At 41.2% G+C, this 21167-nt stretch overlaps 1 protein-coding gene across 1 annotated transcript in view; it reads right to left on the bottom strand.

Moving 5' to 3' along the window:
- Positions 1 to 3840: 3840 nt before the first annotated feature.
- LOC132406443 (coiled-coil-helix-coiled-coil-helix domain-containing protein 5) overlaps positions 3841 to 21167 on the bottom strand; it is a 36575-nt gene continuing 19248 nt past the window's right edge. The window contains exon 4 of the mRNA XM_059992108.1: positions 3841 to 10008. Within this exon, the coding sequence (XP_059848091.1) occupies positions 9992 to 10008 (17 nt within the window). The 3' untranslated portion in view covers positions 3841 to 9991. The remainder of the gene's footprint in view (positions 10009 to 21167) is intronic.

Genomic DNA, 21167 nt, shown 5'->3' with positions numbered 1-21167 from the left:
TTCTAGGTGTGGTCTCACCAAGGCTTTGTACAACTGCAGTAGAACCTCCCTGCTCCTGTACTCAAATCCTTTTGCTATGAATGCCAACATACCATTTGCCTTTTTCACTGCCTGCTGTACCTGCATGCCCACCTTCAATGACTGGTGTACAATGACACCCAGGTCTCATTGCATCTCCCCTTTTCCTAATCGGTCACTGTTCAGATAATAATCTGTTTTCCTGTTCTTGCAACCAAAGTGGATAACCTCACATTTATCACATTAAATTGCATCTGCCATGAATTTGCCCACTCACCTAACCTATCCAAGTCACCCTGCATCCTCTTAGCATGCTCCTCACAGCTAACACCGCCGCCCCGCTTCGTGTCATCCGCAAACTTGGAGATGCTGTATTTAATTCCCTCATCTAAATCATTAATATATATTGTAAACAACTGGGGTCCCAGCACTGAGCCTTGCGGTATCCCACTAGTCACTGCCTGCCATTCTGAAAGGGTCCCATTTACTCCCACTCTTTGCTTCCTGTCTGCCAACCAATTCTCAATCCACATCAATACCATACCCCCAATACCGTGTGCTTTAAGTTTGCACACTAATCTCCTGTGTGGGACCTTGTCAAATGCCTTTTGAAAATCTAAATATACCACATCCACTGGCTCTGCCCTATCCACTCTACTAGTTACATCTTCAAAAAATTCTATAAGATTCGTTAGACATGATTTTCCTTTCACAAATCCATGCTGACTTTGTCCGATGATTTCACCTCTTTCCAAATGCACTGTTATCACATCTTTGATAACCGACTCTAGCATTTTCCCCACCACCGACGTCAGACTAACCAGTCTATAATTCCCCGGTTTCTCTCTCCCTCTTTTTTTAAAAAGTGGGGTTACATTAGCCACCCTCCAATCCTCAGGAACTAATCCAGAATCTAAGGAGTTTTGAAAAATTATCATTAATGCATCCACTGTTTCTTGGGCTACTTCCTTAAGCACTCTGGGATGCAGACCATCTGGCCCTGGGGATTTATCTGCCTTTAATCCCTTCAATTTACCTAACACCATTTCCCTACTAACATGTATTTCCCTCAGTTCCTCCATCTCACTAGACCCTCAGTCCCTTACTATTTCCGGAAGATTATTTATGTCCTCCTTAGTGAAGACAGATGTAACATTACCTCTCGGCTCCTAAATTCAGTTCCACAATTAATGAATGTCAATATACCGTATGTCTTCTTAACCACAGAGTCAATCTGCGCAGCTGCTTTGAACGTCCTATAGACTTGGACCCCAAGATGCCTTTGATCCTCCACACTCCAAGAGTCTTATCATTAATACTATATTCTGCCATCATATTTGACCTACCAAAATGAACCATTTCACACTTATCTGGGTTGAACTCCATCTGCCACTTCTCAGCCCAGTTCTGCATCCTATCAATGTCCTGTTGTAACCTCTGACAGCCCTCCACACTATCCACAACACCTCCAACCTTTGTGTCATCAGCAAACTTACTAACCCATCCCTCCACTTCCACATCCAGGTCATTTATAAAAATCACAAACAGTCAGGGTCCCAGAACAGATCCCTGAGGCACACCACTGGTCACTGGCCTCCATGCAGAATGTGGCTTGTCTACAGCCTTCTGTGGGCAAGCCAGTTCTGGATCCACAAAGCAATGTCCCCTTGGATCCCATGCTTCCTTACTTTCTCAATAAGCCTTGCATGGGTACCTTATCAAATGCCTTGCTGAAATCCATCTACTACTCTTCCTTAATCATTAGTCACATCCTCAAAAAATTCAATCAGGTTCGTAAGGCACGACCTGCCCTTGACAAGGCCATGCTGACTATTCCTAATCATGTTATACCTCTCCAAATGTTCATAAATCCTGCCTCTCAGGATCTTCCCCATTAACTTACCAACCACTGAAGTAAGATTCACTGGTCTATAATTTCCTGGGCTGTCTCTACTCCCTTTCTTGAATAAAGGAACAACATTTGCAACCCTCCAATCCTCCAGAACTTCTTCCATCCTCATTGATGCAAAGATCATTGCCAGAGGCTCAGTAATCTCCTCCCTCGCCTCCCACAGTAGCCTGGGGTATATCTCATCAGATCCTGGTGACTTATCCAACTTGATGCTTTCCAAAAGCTCCAACACATCCTCTTTCTTAATATCTACATGCTCAAGCTTTTCAGCTTTTCAGTCTGCTGCAAGTCATCACTACAATCATCCTTTTCCATAGGGAATACTGAAGTAAAGTATTCATTAAGTACCTCTGCTATTTCCTCCGGTTCCATACACACTTTCCCACTGTCACACTTGATAGGTCCTATTCTTTCACATCTTATCCTTTTGTTCTTCACATACTTATAGAATGCCTTGGGGTTTTCTTTAATCCAGCCCACCAAAGCCTTCTCATGGCCCCTTCTGGCTCTCCTAATTTCCTTTTTAAGATCCTTCCTGTTAGCCTTATAATCTTCTAGATCTCTAACATTACGACGTTCTCTGAACCTTTTGTAAACTTTTCCTTTCTTCTTGACTAGATTTATTACAGCCTTTGTACACCACCATTCCTGTGACCTACCATAACTTCCCTGTCGCATTCGAACATACCTATACAGAACTCCACACAAATATCCCCGAACATTTGTCACATTTCTTCCGTACTTTTCCCTGAGAACATCTGTTCCCAATTTAAGCTTCCAATTTTCTTCCTGATAGCCTCATAATTCCCCTTACTCTAATTAAACACTTTACTAACTTCTCTGTTCCTATCTCTCTCCAACGCTATTATAAAGGAGATAGAATTACGATCACTGTCTCCAAAATGCTCTCCCATTGAGAGATCTGACTCCTGACCAGATTCATTTCCCAATACCAAATCAAGAACAGCCTCTCCTCTTGTAGGCTTATCTACAAATTGTGTCCTGAACACACCTAACAAACTCCACCCTATCTAAACCCCTTGCTCTAGGGAGATGCCAATCGATAATGGGGAAATTAAAATCTCCCATCACGACAACTCTGTTATTATTATACCTTTCCAAAATCTGTTTCACTATCTGCTCTTCCATATCCCAGTAATGATTGGGCGGCCTATAAAAAACACCTGGTAGAGTTATTGACCCCTTCCTGTTCCTAACCTCCACCCACAGAGACTCCGTAGACAATCCCTCTATGGTGTCCACCTTTTCTGCAGCTGTGACACTATTTCTGATCAACAGTGCCAAGCCCCCACCTCTTTTGCCTCCCTCCCTGTCCTTTCTGAAACATCTAAAACCCGGCACTTGAAGTAACCATTCCTGTCCGAGCTATCCAAGTCTCTGTAATGGCCACCACATCATAGCTCCAAGTACTGATCTGCTCTCTAAGCTCAGCTGCTTTGTTCACAATACTCTTGTGTTAAAGTAGACACATCTCAAACCGTCTATCTGAGCGTGTCTCTTCTCTATCACCTGCATCTCCTCCCTCACACACTGTCTCCAGGCTTTCTCTATTTGTGAGCCAACCGCCTCCTCACCAGTCTCTTCAGTTCAGTTCCCACCCCCCAACAATTCTAGTTTAAATTCTCCCCAGCAGCCTCAGCAAACTTCCCCACCAGGATATTGGTCCTCCTGGGATTCAAGTGCAACCCGCCCTTTTTGTACAGGTCACACCTGCCCCAAATGAGGTCCAGAAATCTGAATCCCTGCCGCCTGTTCCAATCCCTCAGCCAAGCATTTATCCTCCACCTCATTCTATTCCTATTCTCATTCATATTGTGGTTCTAGCATAGTTATTTTCTCCAAGACAATTCAAAGCGTGTATTAAACAAAAACCTGCAGAGACAATTAGGAAGGACTGAAGCCCAGAATGTTTTTATTTATTTAAAAATACACAGCGCAACAGGCCTTTCTGGCCCAATGAGCCACACCACCCAGCAACCCCAGCAATCACAGGACAATTAACAGAGACCATTTGACCTACTAACCGGTACGTCTTCGGACTGGAGCATCCAGGGGAAACCCACAGGTTCACGCGGAGGTTGGACAAATTCCTTACAGAGGATGCCAGAAGTGAATTCCAACGCCCTGAGCTGCTACAGCATCGCGTTTACCGCTGTGCTACCGTGACGCCCATGTGAAGTAGTACACTCAAGGATGCAGCAATTATTTAGAATAAGGGAAGTTAACAAAGATGCTAAAAGGCAAGGCAATGAAAGAATTTAAAAACAAATACACAATCCTGCACCGATCACATCAGAAACCACAATGACACTCTCATGCAGATGCAAATTCATTTCCAATCAGGAGCTTTCGAATCCCAGAAACACTATTTGCAAAGAATGCCTTGCGGTTTACTTTCACATAACTCTGTGTTTAATCAAATCCAGCTCGGGATATGATTGGCAGCTGGATCCTTACATATGGAAGGATAACTTGGTGTCAAGGCCATAGAGAGGGCACAGCTTAGATCAGGAGTAATAAATATCCCCTTTACCGTGTCACAATGAAGCTGCAGATGTGTAAATTTCACTGATGTGGAATTATGGAACTGCGGGATAACAGTTTGCACACATCATTTGCTGATTCCCTAACATGCTGCAGACAGAACTTCCAAGGAAATTTTAAAAATACTCAAATACTCTCAGCTACCCCATTCACACACACAGGTAACTCCAATTAACAACTCCCATGCACAAGATTACTGTGACACAAACCAGAGTCACACACCAAAAAAGTTTATGCACCCAGAGTAATTAATTGGCTCAACTCACTTTAAGTGGGACATAGGAAATCTGTATCAAATCACCTGCTTAGGGAAGGGATCTCTGAGTTTAACTGGCAGCTTTGTGTTCTGGGACAGTCCAAGTTGGTGAAAGGTAATGTATTAGTGGATAGCTGTAAAGGAAAGATCAAAGACAGATGTCCAGGTCTACATTAGTACTAATGAACTCAGCAGAAAGAAGAATGATGTCATGCTGGCAGATTACTGAGAGCTACAGAGTTCAAAGTTGACTGGTGAACTTTTCTCAAATTGCTTCTGACACTCATTGCCTGGTTGTACCAAAATCTATCATCCACCCCATCTGACCCAGCTCACCTGTACACATTGCTAGCTATGGTACAGCTATTCTCTGAAGTATAATAATTATTCCAAACATTAAATCTTAAAATGAATGTTACTGAGACTGGAGAGTTTGAGTGATGAGAAGCTGATTAAGTTGGAAAGATTTTTCTCCTGAAATTAAGGAGGCTGAGAAGGATGGAGTCTAAAGCTATATTTAAGGTGAGAGGGCAAAGGTTTAAGAGAGACCTGAGCTGCAACTTTGGACAAATACATGGCTAGAAAAGTTTTAGTGGGGAATCCATCAAATACAGGAAAGTGGGAAGAGCTCTGTCAGCATGGACATGTTGAGCCGAAGGGTTTGATTCCATGCTGTAGGACTTTGTGACTACCATCAGCCCCCCACCCCATTCGGGGCAGTTTTGCATCTAATGCTGCAGATGTGGATCAGATGTCATACCACAAAGAAAAAGAATTTCAGGATGTCCATTGTATACATTTCTCTGACATTAAGTGTACCTATTGAAACCACTATCACTACACACATTTCTGTGCCCCAGTTCTTGGATTTTTTTTTCTCCCCAGTCTTACGGCATCTTCCCCACAACCAATTCACCACACTCCATCCCATAAAGCTGGTCAACCCTTTAGGTGTGCAGATCCCTTTGAATTAGACCTGCTAGGGGGTTGGGATTAGGTATCTTCTGCAGGCAGCTAATACTAAATAAAGGACGCTCACGTAGGGAATGACCCTAGTCCTGCTGAAGGGCTTTTGGCCTGAAGCATTGACTGTACTCTTTTCCATAGATGCTGCTTGGCCTGCTGAGTTCCTCCAGCATTTTGTGTGTGTTAACAAGGTCCTGTTTAAAGGAAGAAGCATTCTGAGTGAACCAACACAGGAGTAAGGACACCGGAGCCCAAAAAAGTCACACTCAACAACTCAGAAACAATTTCCACTAAGGTTGGGAGAGACAACATCTAGAAGTCATGGATTTAGGGTGAAAGGCGAAAGTTTAAGGGGAACATGAAAGGAAACTCCTTTCCTCAGGTGGTAGTAAGAGTGTGAAATGAGCTCCCAGTGCAAGTGGAGGCTGCGAGGTCAATTTCAACATTTAAGAGAAATTTGGTTAGGTACATGCATGGGGTGCTATTGTCTGGGTGCAGGTCGATAATAGGACTAAGCAGATTCCTGGCTTGGCGTTGACTAGATGGGCCAAAGTGTCTGTTTTTGTACTGTAGTGTTCTATGACTGAGAACTCTGGGGTGAGAAGAGAGGCGTTTTTGAGTTGGACTTGATTTCTATTGAAGTGGATGCCAAAAGGTGATTTATATGCACATAGACACCTAAATGGAGTGACCAGAAAGGAATTTTTCCTTTGAAGGTAAATCAATGAGGTAGTCAACTGAAGAATTAAGGACATGTTAGTGAAAAAGCTTTTTTCTTTCATATTCCCATCATAAGTTAATTTTTGAATTTTAAACAATGAAAATAAGGTACTTCCATGGGAACAATTACATAAAATGTAATTTCACATTTACAATGAAGTTTTTATTTGGTTATGGTCGCAAAAAATGGATCATTACGTTGACTTTTTTCAGATTTCTGGACATTTTAGTTTGACACATCAATATCCAAACTGTTGATTCAGTGCTCCTTTATAGTTTCAAAAGAATCAAAAATTAGTTGAACAAATGCAAATTTAATAACCAACTAGTTATTATAGGTCTATTTTGTGTCACTGTAGTGCACAGCACAAAAATACTTCAAACTCGATGAATACAAACTATTTGGGCTATAAAGCAGCACTGAAATAATGACAATAATTTGGAATTGTATATAAAAAGACTGTGAAAACATTTACGTTTCTGCTTTCAGTTCATCATATGTGGATGTGCTGATCTATATTTAGCACCAAAAATGTTTAGAAAGTTAATTAAAATGGCAGTTTTCTCTCCTGATCGGCTGCCTGAAAATTCTTGGACTGGCCACACAGCATGTTTAATGCAGGGTTCACTCTGCTCTGACCCTTGACAACAATTGTGGTGGAAAAGCAGAAGCCTCAGAGATCTAGATGGACAGTTTTCATTAAAAGTTGTTGATGTATGTGCCACTGACGGCAAAGCAAAGGCCATTTTATCCCCTGTTGAGTTTCAGTACCTTTGTGCCCTATCAACTTCATGGCCAATGCAATTAAATATTTTTAGTAACACATTATATTGGTAGGGTAAAATGTTACACAGGAAGATAAATAGTGTTAGGCTTTCTTTTCCTTTCACACCCCCCTTAGCTTCATCTCAGTTTCTTAATTTCTGCCATGTTATACTTTCTCCTTTACACCCAGTAAGGAAACAGGCTCATATTCCAGGGTGCTGTTGCTTAACCTCAATTCCCAGTGAAGTAACCCTGTTGGTAATTGACAAGAGCGCAAGTAAGAAGGATGGAGGAGAACAGCAGAAATAATAATTATGCTTTAGATGACACACTCTTCATTAATTTCTAAGGAGACTTTAATATCCAAGAGTAAAATTGCATTAATGAAAGACCCCCACTTCCATGGAACAACCTACAATTCCAGGAATACGAAAGTACTTTTACAACCAATAAAAAACATTGAAATTCAGCCAACATTGTTAATATAGCAGGAATGGCAATGAAATACCATGTTGCAACCTCTTCTAAAATCGCATGCAACAATGATCTGATAATCAATTTAATGGTCTTATAGCGGGATCTGGGATCAGCCCTGATGGAATGGCAGAGCAGACTCGATGGGCTGAATGGCCTAATTCTGCTCCTATGTCTTATGGTCTTATAATGTCTGCGGGAGTTAATAGCAATCCAAAATACAAGGTTTTCTCCATTATATTTCTTCTAAAAGTTTTATCCGCGTGGAAGAGTTAACGTAGATTCAGTTTGAAAGACAGTTTCAGTAACAGTGCAGCAGCACTCAGAAGATACTGTGTTAGGCTGGACTTCCAGGAATGTGACTTTAAGCTTTCAAGTATTGAATAGACGAGAGCGAGAGAGAGACAGAGACAGAGACAGAGAGAGAGAGAGAGAGAGAGAGAGACACACAAAAGGGTGAAGAGAGGGAGAGGAGGGTGGAGGAAGGGGCAATGGAGGAGTGAGGGATGGGGGGGGGCAGAGAGAAGGACCTTCCTTTGTTATTATTCTGCAACAGGATTTTACCACAAAGCCAACTCAATATAAAGCATCAGAAATCAAAGAAAATCTCATTCTGCCCTTTCACTCTACGATTTCTGTATGGGAAGGTTTCAAGGTATACATGAACAAGCCCAGATTTTTGAAATATTTCAATTAAAAATTGGAACTGCAAATGTTAAAACAATTGGGGTGCCATAGTACTATAGCAGTTAATGTGATATTGTAACTTGGGGCATCGGACTTTGGAGTTCAATTCTGACACTGTCTGTAAGAAGTTAGTAAATACTTCCTGTGAGTGCAGCTTTCCTTCTTGGTGCTACGGTTTCATCCCACATTCCAAAGATGTACTGGTTAGTAGGTTAATTGTTCATTGTAAATTGTCGTGTGATTAGGACAATGAAGTAGGTGGGTTGCCCGCCGTACGGTTCATTGGGTCGGTAGGGTCTGTTCCGTGTTGTATCTCTCAATAAATAAATATGCACAAGCCTCAAAAATGTCCAAGGTTCTAGAGACACAAGAGATTCTGCAGATGCTGGAAATGCAGAGCAACACACACAAAATGCAGGAGGAATTCAGCAGGTCAGGCAGCATCTATGGAAATGAATAAACAGTCAGCGGTTCAGGCTGAGACCTTACTTTCAATCTAATTTCATTCCCAGGTTTTTGTAGCTTCTGAAAAATATACTAGTTTTGCTTAATGTTACCATTAATGACTATTCCTTCCCCAAATACCACCAGTTCCTTTTTGGTGATGTACCATTGATGAATGCTTTTCCCACTTAGGATGACTCCCCCCCCCCCCACAATGAATCTGTCCAGGAGATTTGCAAGAAAAAAAAGTTACATCACATTTCCATGAACCTTCAATTTTTTCACTAACTATAGACTAAGAAATAGACCATAAGCAGAATTAGGCCATTTGGCCCATTGAGAATGTTCTGCCAGAAATAGATTCCATGCAGTGCTGCACAAGGTGCTCTGGCTGATGCGTCACCAGTTTTTGATTCGCTGCTGTGGGGTCACAGGGTCAATTCTGGGATTATGTACTGCCATGGACATAAAAAATTGTTGAAGCCCAGCATGTCTAAAAACACATAATCAGCTGATGAAGGGATGGAAATCCTCGTGTATTCCATGTGCTGATATGTCCGATGGAAGGTTTCCCATTATTACTGTCACGGTATTACTGAGCGGACAAGGATGTGTCAGATTGCTAGACTGGAAACTGGATGGAAATAGCTCCATTACTATCCAGCAATTCCTAAAGCAAGATCTTGTTACCACCATACATGGCTGTTTGTGCTGTTGTGAATAGTGTTTCCCGCATCCTCACCTCTCAGTCACAACCTTTCAAGGCAGAATAATCCAAAGTATTGTGTGACTAGATATACCAACAATTAACGGCATCACAAGCTTTAAATGCCATCCATAACTATCAATTTTCAGCAACAGGAAAGCACCTTTTATTCTAATCTTTTCTACGGCACTAAAACACCAGAAAATACATAGTTATCTCCCCAGAACATTCTGGATTTTCAATGCCTTTCAATTTCTCTTTAATATATATTGGTTTAATTTTTTCCTTTAAAAAAATACGATCTTAATTTCTTCTTCATCAATGCAGACGTTTCACTTTGATGTATTTCCCATATTGATAGTTGGTCTTCAAGCCTCTCCAGGTCACATATCTTCCTCCTGTGATAGATTTGTGATGAAGGCAGCTCCTTTGTGTGGGATTTGTGACTGAGTCAAGCCCAACCACTGATTAAAAAACCTATTGCATAGTTTCACCTAAGAACAAAGACAGACAAAGAAAAATGAGTACAGAACTGTCAAAGGGAGCTTATTAACATAAGAAACAGTAGCAGACTGATTAGACAGCCCTTGTCATTCATGAAGACAATCGTGTAATTCATAGTCCATCTTAAAATTGTTGATTTTCTCATGCTCCGAATATTCACAAGCCCAAGATCAATGGCTAAATAGACACACCCTACCGGTGGAGAATGCAAAAGGCTTATAATTCAATGCATAAAGAAAATTGTAAATGGCTAACCCCTTACCTGGAGGCTACGTTCTTATGTTCGGAACCTTACGTGGAGAGAGAGAGAAACTTCTCAGCATCTATAGTCTCAATTTCTGTAAAACTCATGTTTTTCTTAATTAGATCCTCTCTCATTCTTCTCCACTTACCAAAATAGACAGACCTTAGTCAAACGCTCTTTCCAAAACATTTCTCTCATTCTGGAAATTTAGTGAACTGATGCTGCACTGTTTTAAACTTTGAATATCTTAGAACCAAGACAGCTATGAAGGGGCTACTTTGGCCCACTGAGCCAATCCACTGTCCTATGCATGGCTCTTTCTCATAGCCCATCAAATTATGTTTTTTTGTGTCTAGTCCAGTTCCCCTTTGAAGCCCTGACTATCTTTGATTCTGTTATCATTATAGGCAAGTGATCACAACCAATCTGAATAAACAAGTCTTTTTAACCTTTTGTTTCATTTGAATGTGTCTACCGGTCCTTGAATCACTCATTAATCCATGAGTTACCTTATACATATAAAAACCGGTTAATTTTCTATACATCTACCATTTATAGTGGCATGCAAAAGTTTGGGCACCTGGTCAAAATTTCTGTGACTGTGAATAGTTAAGTGAGTGGAAGATGAACTGATCTCCAAAAGTCATAAAGTTAAAGATGAAACATTCTTTTCAACATTTTAAGCAAGATTAGTGTATTAGAGTGAAAAAAGGAAAGGAGCATCATGCAAAAGTTTGGGCATCCCAAGAGATTTGAGCTCTCAGATGACTTTTACCAAGGTCTCAGACCTTAATGAGCTTGTTAGGGCTATGGCTTGTTCACAATCATTGTTAGGAAAGGCCAGGTTATGCAAATTTCAAAGCTTTATAAATACCCTGACTCAAACTTTGTTCCAACAATCAGCAGCTATGGGCTCCTCTAACCAGCTGCCTAGCACTCTGAAAATTAAAATAAATGATGCCCACAAAACAGGAGAAGGCTATAAGTAGATAGCAAAGCGTTTTCAGGTAGCCGTTTTCTCAGTTCATAATGTAATTAAGAAATGGCAGTTAACAGTGGAGGTCAAATTGAAGTCTGAAAGACAAAGAAAACTTTCCGAGAGAACTGCTCATAGGATTGCAGAAAGGCAAATCAAAACCCCCATTTAACTGCAAAAGACTTTCAGGAAGCTTTAGCAGACTCTGGAGTGGTGGTGCACTGTTCAACTGTGCAGTGACACCTTCACAAATATGACCTTCATGGAAGAGTCATCAGAAGAAAGCCTTTCCTGCGTCCTCACCACAAAATTCAGCGTCAGGAGTTTGCAAAGGAACATCTAAACAAGCCTGATGCATTTTGGAAACAAATCCTGTGGACCGATGAAGTTAAAATAGAACTTTTTGGCTGTAATGAGCAAAGGTATGTTTGGAGTAAAAAGGATGCAGAATTTCATGAAAAGGACACCTCTCCAACTGTTAAGCACGGCGGTGGATTGATCATGCTTTGGGCTTGTGTTGCAGCCAGTGGCACAGGGAACATTTCACTGGTAGAGGGAAGAATGAAATCAATTAAATACCAGCAAATTCTGGAAGCAAACATCACACCGTCTGTAAAAAAGCTGAAAAGGAAAAGAGAATGGCTTCTACAACAAGATAATGATCCTAAACACACCTCAAAATCCACAATGGACTACCTCAGGAGGCACAAGCTGAAGGTTTTGCCATGGCACTCACAGTCCCCTGGCCTAAACATCAGCAAAAATCTGTGGATAGACCTCAAAAGAGCAGTGTATGCAAATGGCCCAAGAATTTCACAGAACTAGAAGCCTTTTGCAAGGAAGAATGGGTGAAAATCTCCCAAACAAGAATTGAAAGACTCTTCGCTGGCTATAGAAAGCATTTACAAGCTGTGATACCTGCCACAGGGGGTGTTACTAAGTACTGACCATGCAGGGTGCCCAAATTTTTGCTTTGGGCCCCTTTCCTTTTTTGTTATTTTGAAATTGTAAAAGATGGAAATAAAAAAGTAATCTTGCTTAAAATATTAAAGAAATGTGTCATCTTTTAATGTTATGCCTTTTGGAAATCAGGTCAACTTTTACTCACTTAGTTATTCACAGTAACAGAAATTTTGACCGAGGTGCCCAAACTTTTATATGCTCCTGTGAACAGCCCTAGATGCTGTTGTCTAAAGTTATAGTCAAAATCCCTCATTCACAAGGAGATCTTTTTTGTGTCTTCCCTACAATTTACACATTTTTCCCAGGGAGATGGCTACAATTAGTCACAATGCTCTAGTTGCAACTCAAGCAGAATGATCACTTGACCCTATGCTCCTGTAACATCTGGCTTTATTAGAGTCATACAAAAGTACAGCACAGAACTTTGCCCTTTGGCCCATCTAGTCCATGCCAAACCACTTAAACCGCCTACTGTCATCGACCTGCACTGGAACCGTGGCCTACCGTACCCCCATCGTCCATGTACGTATCCAAACTCCTCAAACATTGAAATCAAGCTCGTATGCAGCACTTGTGACGGCAGCTCATTCCACATTCTCACTCTCACTAAAAGTTTTCCCTCAAACTTTCCACCTTTCACCCTTAACCCATGACCTCTAGTTGTCCCACCCAACCTCAATGAAAAAAAAGCCTGCTTGTATTTACTCTATCTATACTCATGATAATTTTGAATACCACTATCATATCTCCTCTCATTCTTCCAGGTTTCCAAGGAATAAAGTCCTAATCTATTCAATCTTTCTTATAATTCAGGTCCTCCAGTCCTGGTACAACCTTGTAAATGTCAAATTCAATTTACTACCTCAGCTTGAATGCCAACTGACGGAACCTTCTTGACCAACCTCCCATGCAGAAGCTTGTCAAATGCCTTGCTAAGGTCCATGTAGAAAACATCCACTGCCTTGCCTTCTCAACTTCCATGGTAACTTCCTCAAAAAACTCTATAAGATTGGTTAGACACAACTTACCACATACAAAGTCATGCCGACTATCCCTAATCAGTCCGTCTAAGCAAATGCTCATATATCCGGTCCCTTAGAACACCTTCCAATAACTTTCCCACTAGTCATGTCAGGCTCACCGACTCTAATTTCTTGGTTTATTTTTAGAGCCTTTCTTGCCCAGCAGAACATCATTTCCTCCGTTGCTTCACTAGTCGTTAAGGATGATCTGTTAGGGCCCTGATGATTTTTGCACTCGACTCTCACAGGGTCCGAGGGAACACCTTGTCAGGCCCTGGGTACTTAACCACCCTAATTTGCCTCAATACAGCAAGCACCTCCTCCGCAGTAGGGTCCATGAAGTTGATGCCACTTTGCCTCACTCTATAGTTTCAGTGGGTCTGTCTTCTGAGTAAATACAGATGTAAAAAAAGTTTAAGATCTCCCACATTTGTTTTGGCTCCATGCATGGATTACCACTCTGGTCTTCCAGAGGACCAATTTCGTCCCTTGAAATCGTTTTGCTCTTAACATATCTGTAGAATCTTTTAGGATTCTCCTTCTCCTTGTACACTAGGGCAACTTCATGCCCTCCCGATTTCTTTCAGAATAGTTCCCTTGCATTTCTTATACTCCATAAGTACCTCATCTGTTCCTACCTGCCTATACTTGCTATACACTTCTTCTTTTCTCTTAACCAGGGCCTCAATATGTCTAGAAAACCAAGATTCCCTACTCTTGTTATCTTTACCTTTCATTTCAACAGGCCCATACAAGCTTTATACTCTCAAAATTTTACTTTTAAAGGCCCCCCATTTACCAAGTACACCTTTGCCAGAAAACAGCCTATCCCAATCCATACTTGAGAGGTCAATTTAGAATCTGAACCCGTGGGCCTGGCCTATTGTTTTGCATATTTACTTTGAAATTATGATCACTAGATGCGAAGTGTTCCCCTACACCGGGGGTCGGCAACCCACGGCTCCGGAGCCACATGTGGCTCTTTTACGTCTGTGCTGCGGCTCCCTGTTGCTTTGGGAAATAATTGGTTGTGGCGACCCTTTTCCTGGCACATCCGAACCGACTCACAATTAAGATAGCCTACGGGGGTTTGCGAGCACAGAGCTTTGGAGCCTCTGCGCCATGGGGGGCAGGTTGAGGGAGGCTTAAAAGTGAGGCTGACGATTTCGAATAAAGTTTTTTCCTTCGACTGCAGTTACCGACTCCGTGTCGTAATTTTAGCGCTGCGTGTAGCACACCGCTACATGGTCAGTATTTAATTAAAATGTATTTTATGTTAGTTTGTTAGTTTTTGAAATGTAAATCTAAATTTGAAGATTATGGTGATCTTGTACAATCTAAATAAGACGTTGTGGCGACCCATTTCCTGACACATCTGAACCAGCTCACAATTAGCCAGCGTTCAGGCTAAGGCAGATAGCCTACGGGGGTTTGTGAGTACGTGTCTTTTGGAGCATCCGCGCCCATGGGGGGGCGGGTTGAGGGAGGCTTAAAAGCAAGGCTGTTTAGTTCGAATAAAGCTATCTTTGACTGCAGTTTACTGACTGCGTGTAGCACACCGCTACAACGTGTTTTTATCGCTGGCTGTCCAAAGGGGAGGTGCTGAAACGCTTTGTCGCGTGTCTGGAAGAAGTGAAAACTTTCCTGGGCAGCAAAGGGCTCACCTTTCCTGAGCTGGAACAGCCAGAGTGGCTGGAAAAGCTACACTTCATGGTAGACATGACAGCGCACCTGAACACGCTGAACACAGCTCTTCAGGGGTAAGGACGTACAGCCCTGCACATGTTGGAGGATGTTTTGGCATTCGAGCGCAAGTTGACGTTGCTTGCCAGAGATTTACAGAAAGGCACTTTGTCTCACTTCCCCAATTTGAGAGAGTTCAAACAAGGTCACGACATGATAAATTCGGGGTATTTACATTCTGCAATCATCGCAATGCAAACATCGTTTGGGAAACGCTTCTGTGAGTTCAGAGAGGAAAAAAACACATTATCCTTCCCGGTCACTCCCCTAAGCATCGATCCATCCCTACTGAATACGACTGCATTGTCAGGTGTGAGTCAACCTGAACAAGTATGATAAATATTTTAATTGTCTATTATTTTACGTATATTCATATGTTTTCATTGTTCAGTGAAATAGTCCTTTTATTTTTCAGGTTGACAGCTGGCTGACGTTATTTTTGGTTTGCTGCTGGCGGCAAATTTAAGTTTGGCGTTTTTCATAAATACAAGAAGGACTCAAATAGACGTTGAGTATTTTACTTAAAAGTAACCTTCAACCCAACGTCTTTTTTTCGGAGTTCAAAATGTTTTTGTTGCATGCAGAAATGTAATTTCGTTTTCTCTGCAGGAGTTCATCAATTTCATAAATGCAACACATTATAGTTTGTTTATACATAGCATAAAGGCAAAACAAAACGTTGTATGCAGTGTTATTTCATTTTAAATGTCAAACAGGTTTTGCGGCTCCCAGTGTTTTCTTTTCTGTGGGAAACGGGTCCAAGTGGCTCTTTCAGTGGTAAAGGTTGCTGACCCCTGCCCTACACAAACCACTGTCACCTACTCTGTCTCATTCACTAATAGTAGATCCAGTGTTGCATACTGTATTGGGACTTCTATCTACTGATTCAGCAAACTTTCCTGAGCACATTTGACAAACTCTATCCCATCTAGTCCTTTTACAGTATGAGAGACCCAGTCAATATGTGGAAAGTTAAAATCACCTGCTAGAACAGCCTTATGTTTCTTGCAACATCCTGCGATCTCACTACAAATTTGTTCCTCTAAATTCCTTGAACTGTTGGGTGGTCTGTGATATGGCCCCATTAACAAGGAGATACCTTCCTTTTTCCTCAGTCCATCCATAATGCCTCACTAGATGTGTTTTCTAGTCTGTCCTGACGGAGAACTGATGCGACAATTTCCCTAACTAGTAATACTACCCCTCCTCCTTTAACCCTGCCTGGTCTGTCATGTCTAAAACAACAGAAACCTGGTTGCAGGGAGGGGCCAGTCCAGCCCCTCCTGCAACCAAGTCTCACTAACGGCTATGATGTCAGAATTCTATGTATTGTTTCATGCCCTGAGCTTATCAGCCTTTCCGACGATACTTCTTGCATTGAAAGATACACAGGACATTAGTCATGAGCGCACCATGCTCAACCTTTCGATTTCTGACTTTTTCTGAGGTCTTAACCACACCTGTCTCCACAACCTCACCACTACCTGTTCTGGCACACTGGTTCCCGTTCCCCTGCATCTCTAGTTTATTTATGAAGCCCAGATGCCATTGGTAAGTACCCAATCACTTTTTCAGTAAGTCCTCCATTTTCAAAGACGTGTATAGTTTTCAGGTTAATCTTATGTAATTGTGCCTTTAACAATTCTGTTCTGGAATACCTTCCTGAACTCAACCTTCTTCAAGCATCTAGTTATTTTCTCTCTGATTATTATTTATAAAAACTTCCCACAGTCGAGTTCAAACTGATAGCCTGGGATATAATGTAGCTCGACACCCCGAGCTGCACACGGGCATTATACTCACTGTTCCTCTAGCACCTCTCCTGTATTTAAAGAAGTGTTAGTAGATGATGCAAAACCTATTTACAATCTGCATTTCTGCTATCCTCAGAATCAGATAATGTTTACTTTAAGCATAGCCATGATTTGTAGTATCCCTTCAATTTCAAATACATCTTCATTCTCCCTCCCCCAACCTCTATTTTACCAAGACATGAGCAATATACTTTTCTTTAGCAAAGAAAGAAATTAAAATTCCTGTCATTAATTAGGTCCATCTCTTCCCTTACCTCTGTCATGTCTTTGGAAGAAATTTGTGTTCTTTTCAGATGTCAAGCTCTATTTTCATATTTTCAGTTTACCTAGCTTATGTTCCTCTTTGCTTAATATATTAGTCTGGTTTTAGATCAAATTATTCACTTAGTACATATCATACATTGCTTCTTCATATTACTGCTTTCCTTTGTCACCCAGAGCTTTGATTTCTTACCTTTCCTCTTTGGTGAATGTAAAGCCTATTTCTCAAACATTTCCACCATTCTGTTAAAATTTTAAACTCCATTCTTTGGTTCAACTTTATGTTGTCTTCGTATTCCATTGAAAGTAGCTTCCTCTAACTGAAATTCCTTTGTGTATCAGACAATGAACGTGGTTCCCTGAATGTTTTCCCGGTGACAAATGCACATTTTATTTCCCAGACCAGATCAGGCAATGCCTCCATCCTTATTTGGCCTAAAACAGAGGGGCCAAAGAAACCCTTGTAAACCCATTCTATAATTTTCCCTCTTTCTCATCCTCCCCTTTAACTTTATTCCAAATGATATTGTGGGAACTGAAAACTCAGCTTCATCACTACAAATCCTTCACAGTTTTGTAATTTCCTTGTAAATTTTATGGCCTGTAGCAAGATAGCTTCTGTCTTGTTTGTCAGTTCTAAAGCAAACAGGCTCCATCCTTGAACTCTTAAGTCTATCTTCTCTTTAGCACTATGATCAGGACATTAGTTCTGATTTTAACTAATAGCAAATAAAAACACCTCATGGTCTATGGAATTTTATATTTCTCCATGGATGTCAGTAACTGTCAACCAAGCAGAACTGGCATTTTACTGCAAAGGCCACATACAGCATTCTGAAAATGAGCACTAAGCAATCCCATCTGATTGTTCAATGCACTGGATTGTAGCCCGACTGTGCTAAAAACCCCCGAGTGGAAATAGCACTAACATGCAAAAGGAAATGAAGGCATAAGGAAGAACAGGAACTCCTATTATTACATTAGCCATTTTGCAGAACCTCATTAGAGATTTCTGCTTCTACATGCCAGCTTTGTGTAAGCTTTGTTTGCAGACATATTAAAAATGATTTGTAATTCAGCGTGAGCAAGGCATGTAACAAAAAAACCTTCATGAAATTTTTTTTGATTCTTCTGGGAATTAAAGTATGAATTGTGCACTATAGATAGAAAACGGCATATTCAGGATCCTCTGTATTCCACAGTACTAGTAATATAAGTAATCATGGAAACAGTGAATGCACTCGTTGTCATCTTCCAACATTCTATGCATTATTGAATGGTTGCTGGAGATTTGTAGATAGCAAATGCAACATCACTACTATTCTGGGCAAGTGTGAAGTGTTGCACTTTGGAAAGTCAAATGAAAATAGAAAGGAAAATAGAAGTTGATGGGAGGCCCCATAACAGTATTGAGGTACAGAAGAATCTTGTGGTCCAGGTCCATAGTTCTCTGCACATGATGAGGTGATAAAGAAGGCATACGAAATGCTGGCCTTCATTGCTGGGTGTTGAGTATAAGAGTAACGAGGTCAGTTATGTAAAACTTCTGTTAGTTAGACCATACTTGGAATACTGTATGCAGTTCTGGTTGCCCCATCATAGAAAGGACACAGAGATTTTGGAAAGGGTGCGGAAGAGATTTACAAGATACTGCTTGGATTGGAAGGTTTGAGGTAAAAGGAAAGGTTGGACAAACTTAGATTGTTCTCCCTAGACTGTCAGTAGCTAAGCGGAGACCTGATAGAAATCTTTTAAATTATGAGAGGCATTGATAAGGTAGACAGTCAGAATCTTTTCCCCAGAGTAGAAATGTCAAACACAATATCAAGAGAGCCTGCTTTTAAGGCTAGATGTGAGCAACAAGCTGTTTTTTTTAATATGGAGAGTGGTAGGTGCCTGGAATAGGTTACTGGGGGTAGTAGTGGAAGCAGGCAGCTTGGCGGAGGTTAAGAAGATTTTAGATAGAACATGAATACGATTAGAATGGATGGATATAGACGATACACAGGATGAGGCTATTTTGTTTAAATTGGCATCAAGATTGGCACTTCATCATGGCTGAATGGCCTGTTCATTGCTACAAAACAGTACAAGCCCTTTGTGGGCGATGTCTTTATGAAAGCAGTGTAGAATGATACAGCACAAAATGAGGTCTTTCAGACTTCATTGTCTTTGCCAGATCTCTCGTCTCACTTCCCTGATCTATTTCCATAGTCTAGAATATTTATCACCTTGTATTTATCAATTTCCTTTGTAATCCATCATTGAGTCTGCTTCCCTTTCAGATAATGCATTCCAGATGATCACAATTCACAGTGCAACTCTCCTCGTATCACCTCTTCTGCACTACCCTCCAGCATTATAGTCTGGCAGCATTGCCCTTCTGCCACTTAGAAACAGTTTCTGCTAGTTTACTCTATCAATATCATCATGATTTTCAACAGTTCCAAATAACTGTTTCCTCCCTAAATACTTGACGTTCTATCCAAAATATGCTCAGAACCAACCACAATAATTCAGAGCACTCCTCTCCACATGGTGAGGGAGGTTATGAGTTAATTATCATCATGCATCTGCCTCTGAGAAAGTAGATCACTACCTCTCTCTGCTCCAGCCCATGATGCATCTCTGACATTTAGGATAATGGAAACTATGAGTTATTTCGTCCCAATGGTCTGAAGGGTTCAGTCAGACCAGAAATTTACTAGGGATTGCAGAATATATATTAAATATGAAGGGCCGTGCTCAGGAATATAATTATAACCCCATTAAAAGGGGCATGTTAAACTATGTATTTAGTTGTTTCAGTAGTTTAATTAGAGTCCATGCTCATAATTCCAAGATTCAAGGTGGCAGCACGACGCAGCTTGCTGCGGCTACTCCAGAACTGATTATCTGTTATTTGTGAAGTGGGATGCCCTGTGCAATCATAATCGATTGAAAACGAATGTGGGAGCTGCTGTGAGGTCCGGGACTCTGCTGGGAAGAACAGGCCCCCAGTCCTCGGGGTCGCATTGCCGATGGCCGTTGGCGGGGCCGTCTTAATACGCTTGGCAGAGGATGGTGCTCGGAGAAGCTGCGCCGGAGGGGATGGTCGTCGGCTCGGAGTCTGCTGCGGTCAGGTCGCTTTTGGTGTGTGCTATGACTGCGAGGCTGAGTCGGGCGGCGCCTTGGAAGTCCATAGCGGGGGTATTCCCTTCTGCCGCCGGCGTGGGATGGCGAGTCTGTCGGGACCCTGAGGGCTTGTGGAAACTGTGTGGTGATTTCTTTTGAACTTATAGTCCTTTAACATCTTTGGACTATTTTTACTGTGCCCATGGTCTGTTTTTTTTATCAATTATGCTATTGTTTGCACTGTTGTAACTATATGTTGTAACTATGCGGTTTTGTGCAGGTCTTGTAGCTTTAGTTTTTGGTCTTGTTTGTCTGATGGATTTGGAGCTCCTTTCCGGGGAACGCGCTAAGATGGTAGCGCGATATTAATACACAACAGCCTCTCCAGACTCTGGATTGGGGATTGCTAAACGTTATGTGGATTTTCTGGTGTAGTCTGTTTTGTCATATGCTTTTGTGATATCATTCTGGAGGAACGTTGTCTCATTTTTTAAACTGCATTGCATTTGTGGTTTCTAAATGACAATAAACTGAATCTGAATCTGAATAATTGCTTACATCTTCAGAACCTTGGACAAACAAACAAAATTAAATAAACCTTTGATCTCATTTAATTTCTCTTTGACCTTACAAGAAACACTGAATATTAAACAGGAAATAAACATATTTCACTCTCACTGACAACAGGCTTCACTGCTTTAGATTCCTCATATTTAGGATCTCATTTGAAATACTTATCCTTGGGTATAACTGGGCAATACTCCAGAATATTGGAAGCACAGTTAAATAACCAATTGATTTGTTTGCTGATGAATCTTAATTGGTATTTTTGCTTCAACAATAGGAAAATGAAATGAAGTGCACCTTTGCAAAGCACAGGTGTTTCTCATGGAAATAGTGACAACTTCAAATACAAATCAACAACTTTGAACATAGAACAATACAGCACAGTACAGGCCCTTCAGCCCACAATGTTGTGCTGACCCTTAAACCCTGCCTCCCATATAACCCC

Source organism: Hypanus sabinus, chromosome 16, assembly GCF_030144855.1.
Source record: "Hypanus sabinus isolate sHypSab1 chromosome 16, sHypSab1.hap1, whole genome shotgun sequence".
NCBI lineage: Eukaryota > Metazoa > Chordata > Chondrichthyes > Myliobatiformes > Dasyatidae > Hypanus > Hypanus sabinus.
The sequence above is the reverse complement of the archived record's forward strand: the minus strand, read 5'-3'. Positions and strand labels throughout refer to the sequence as shown.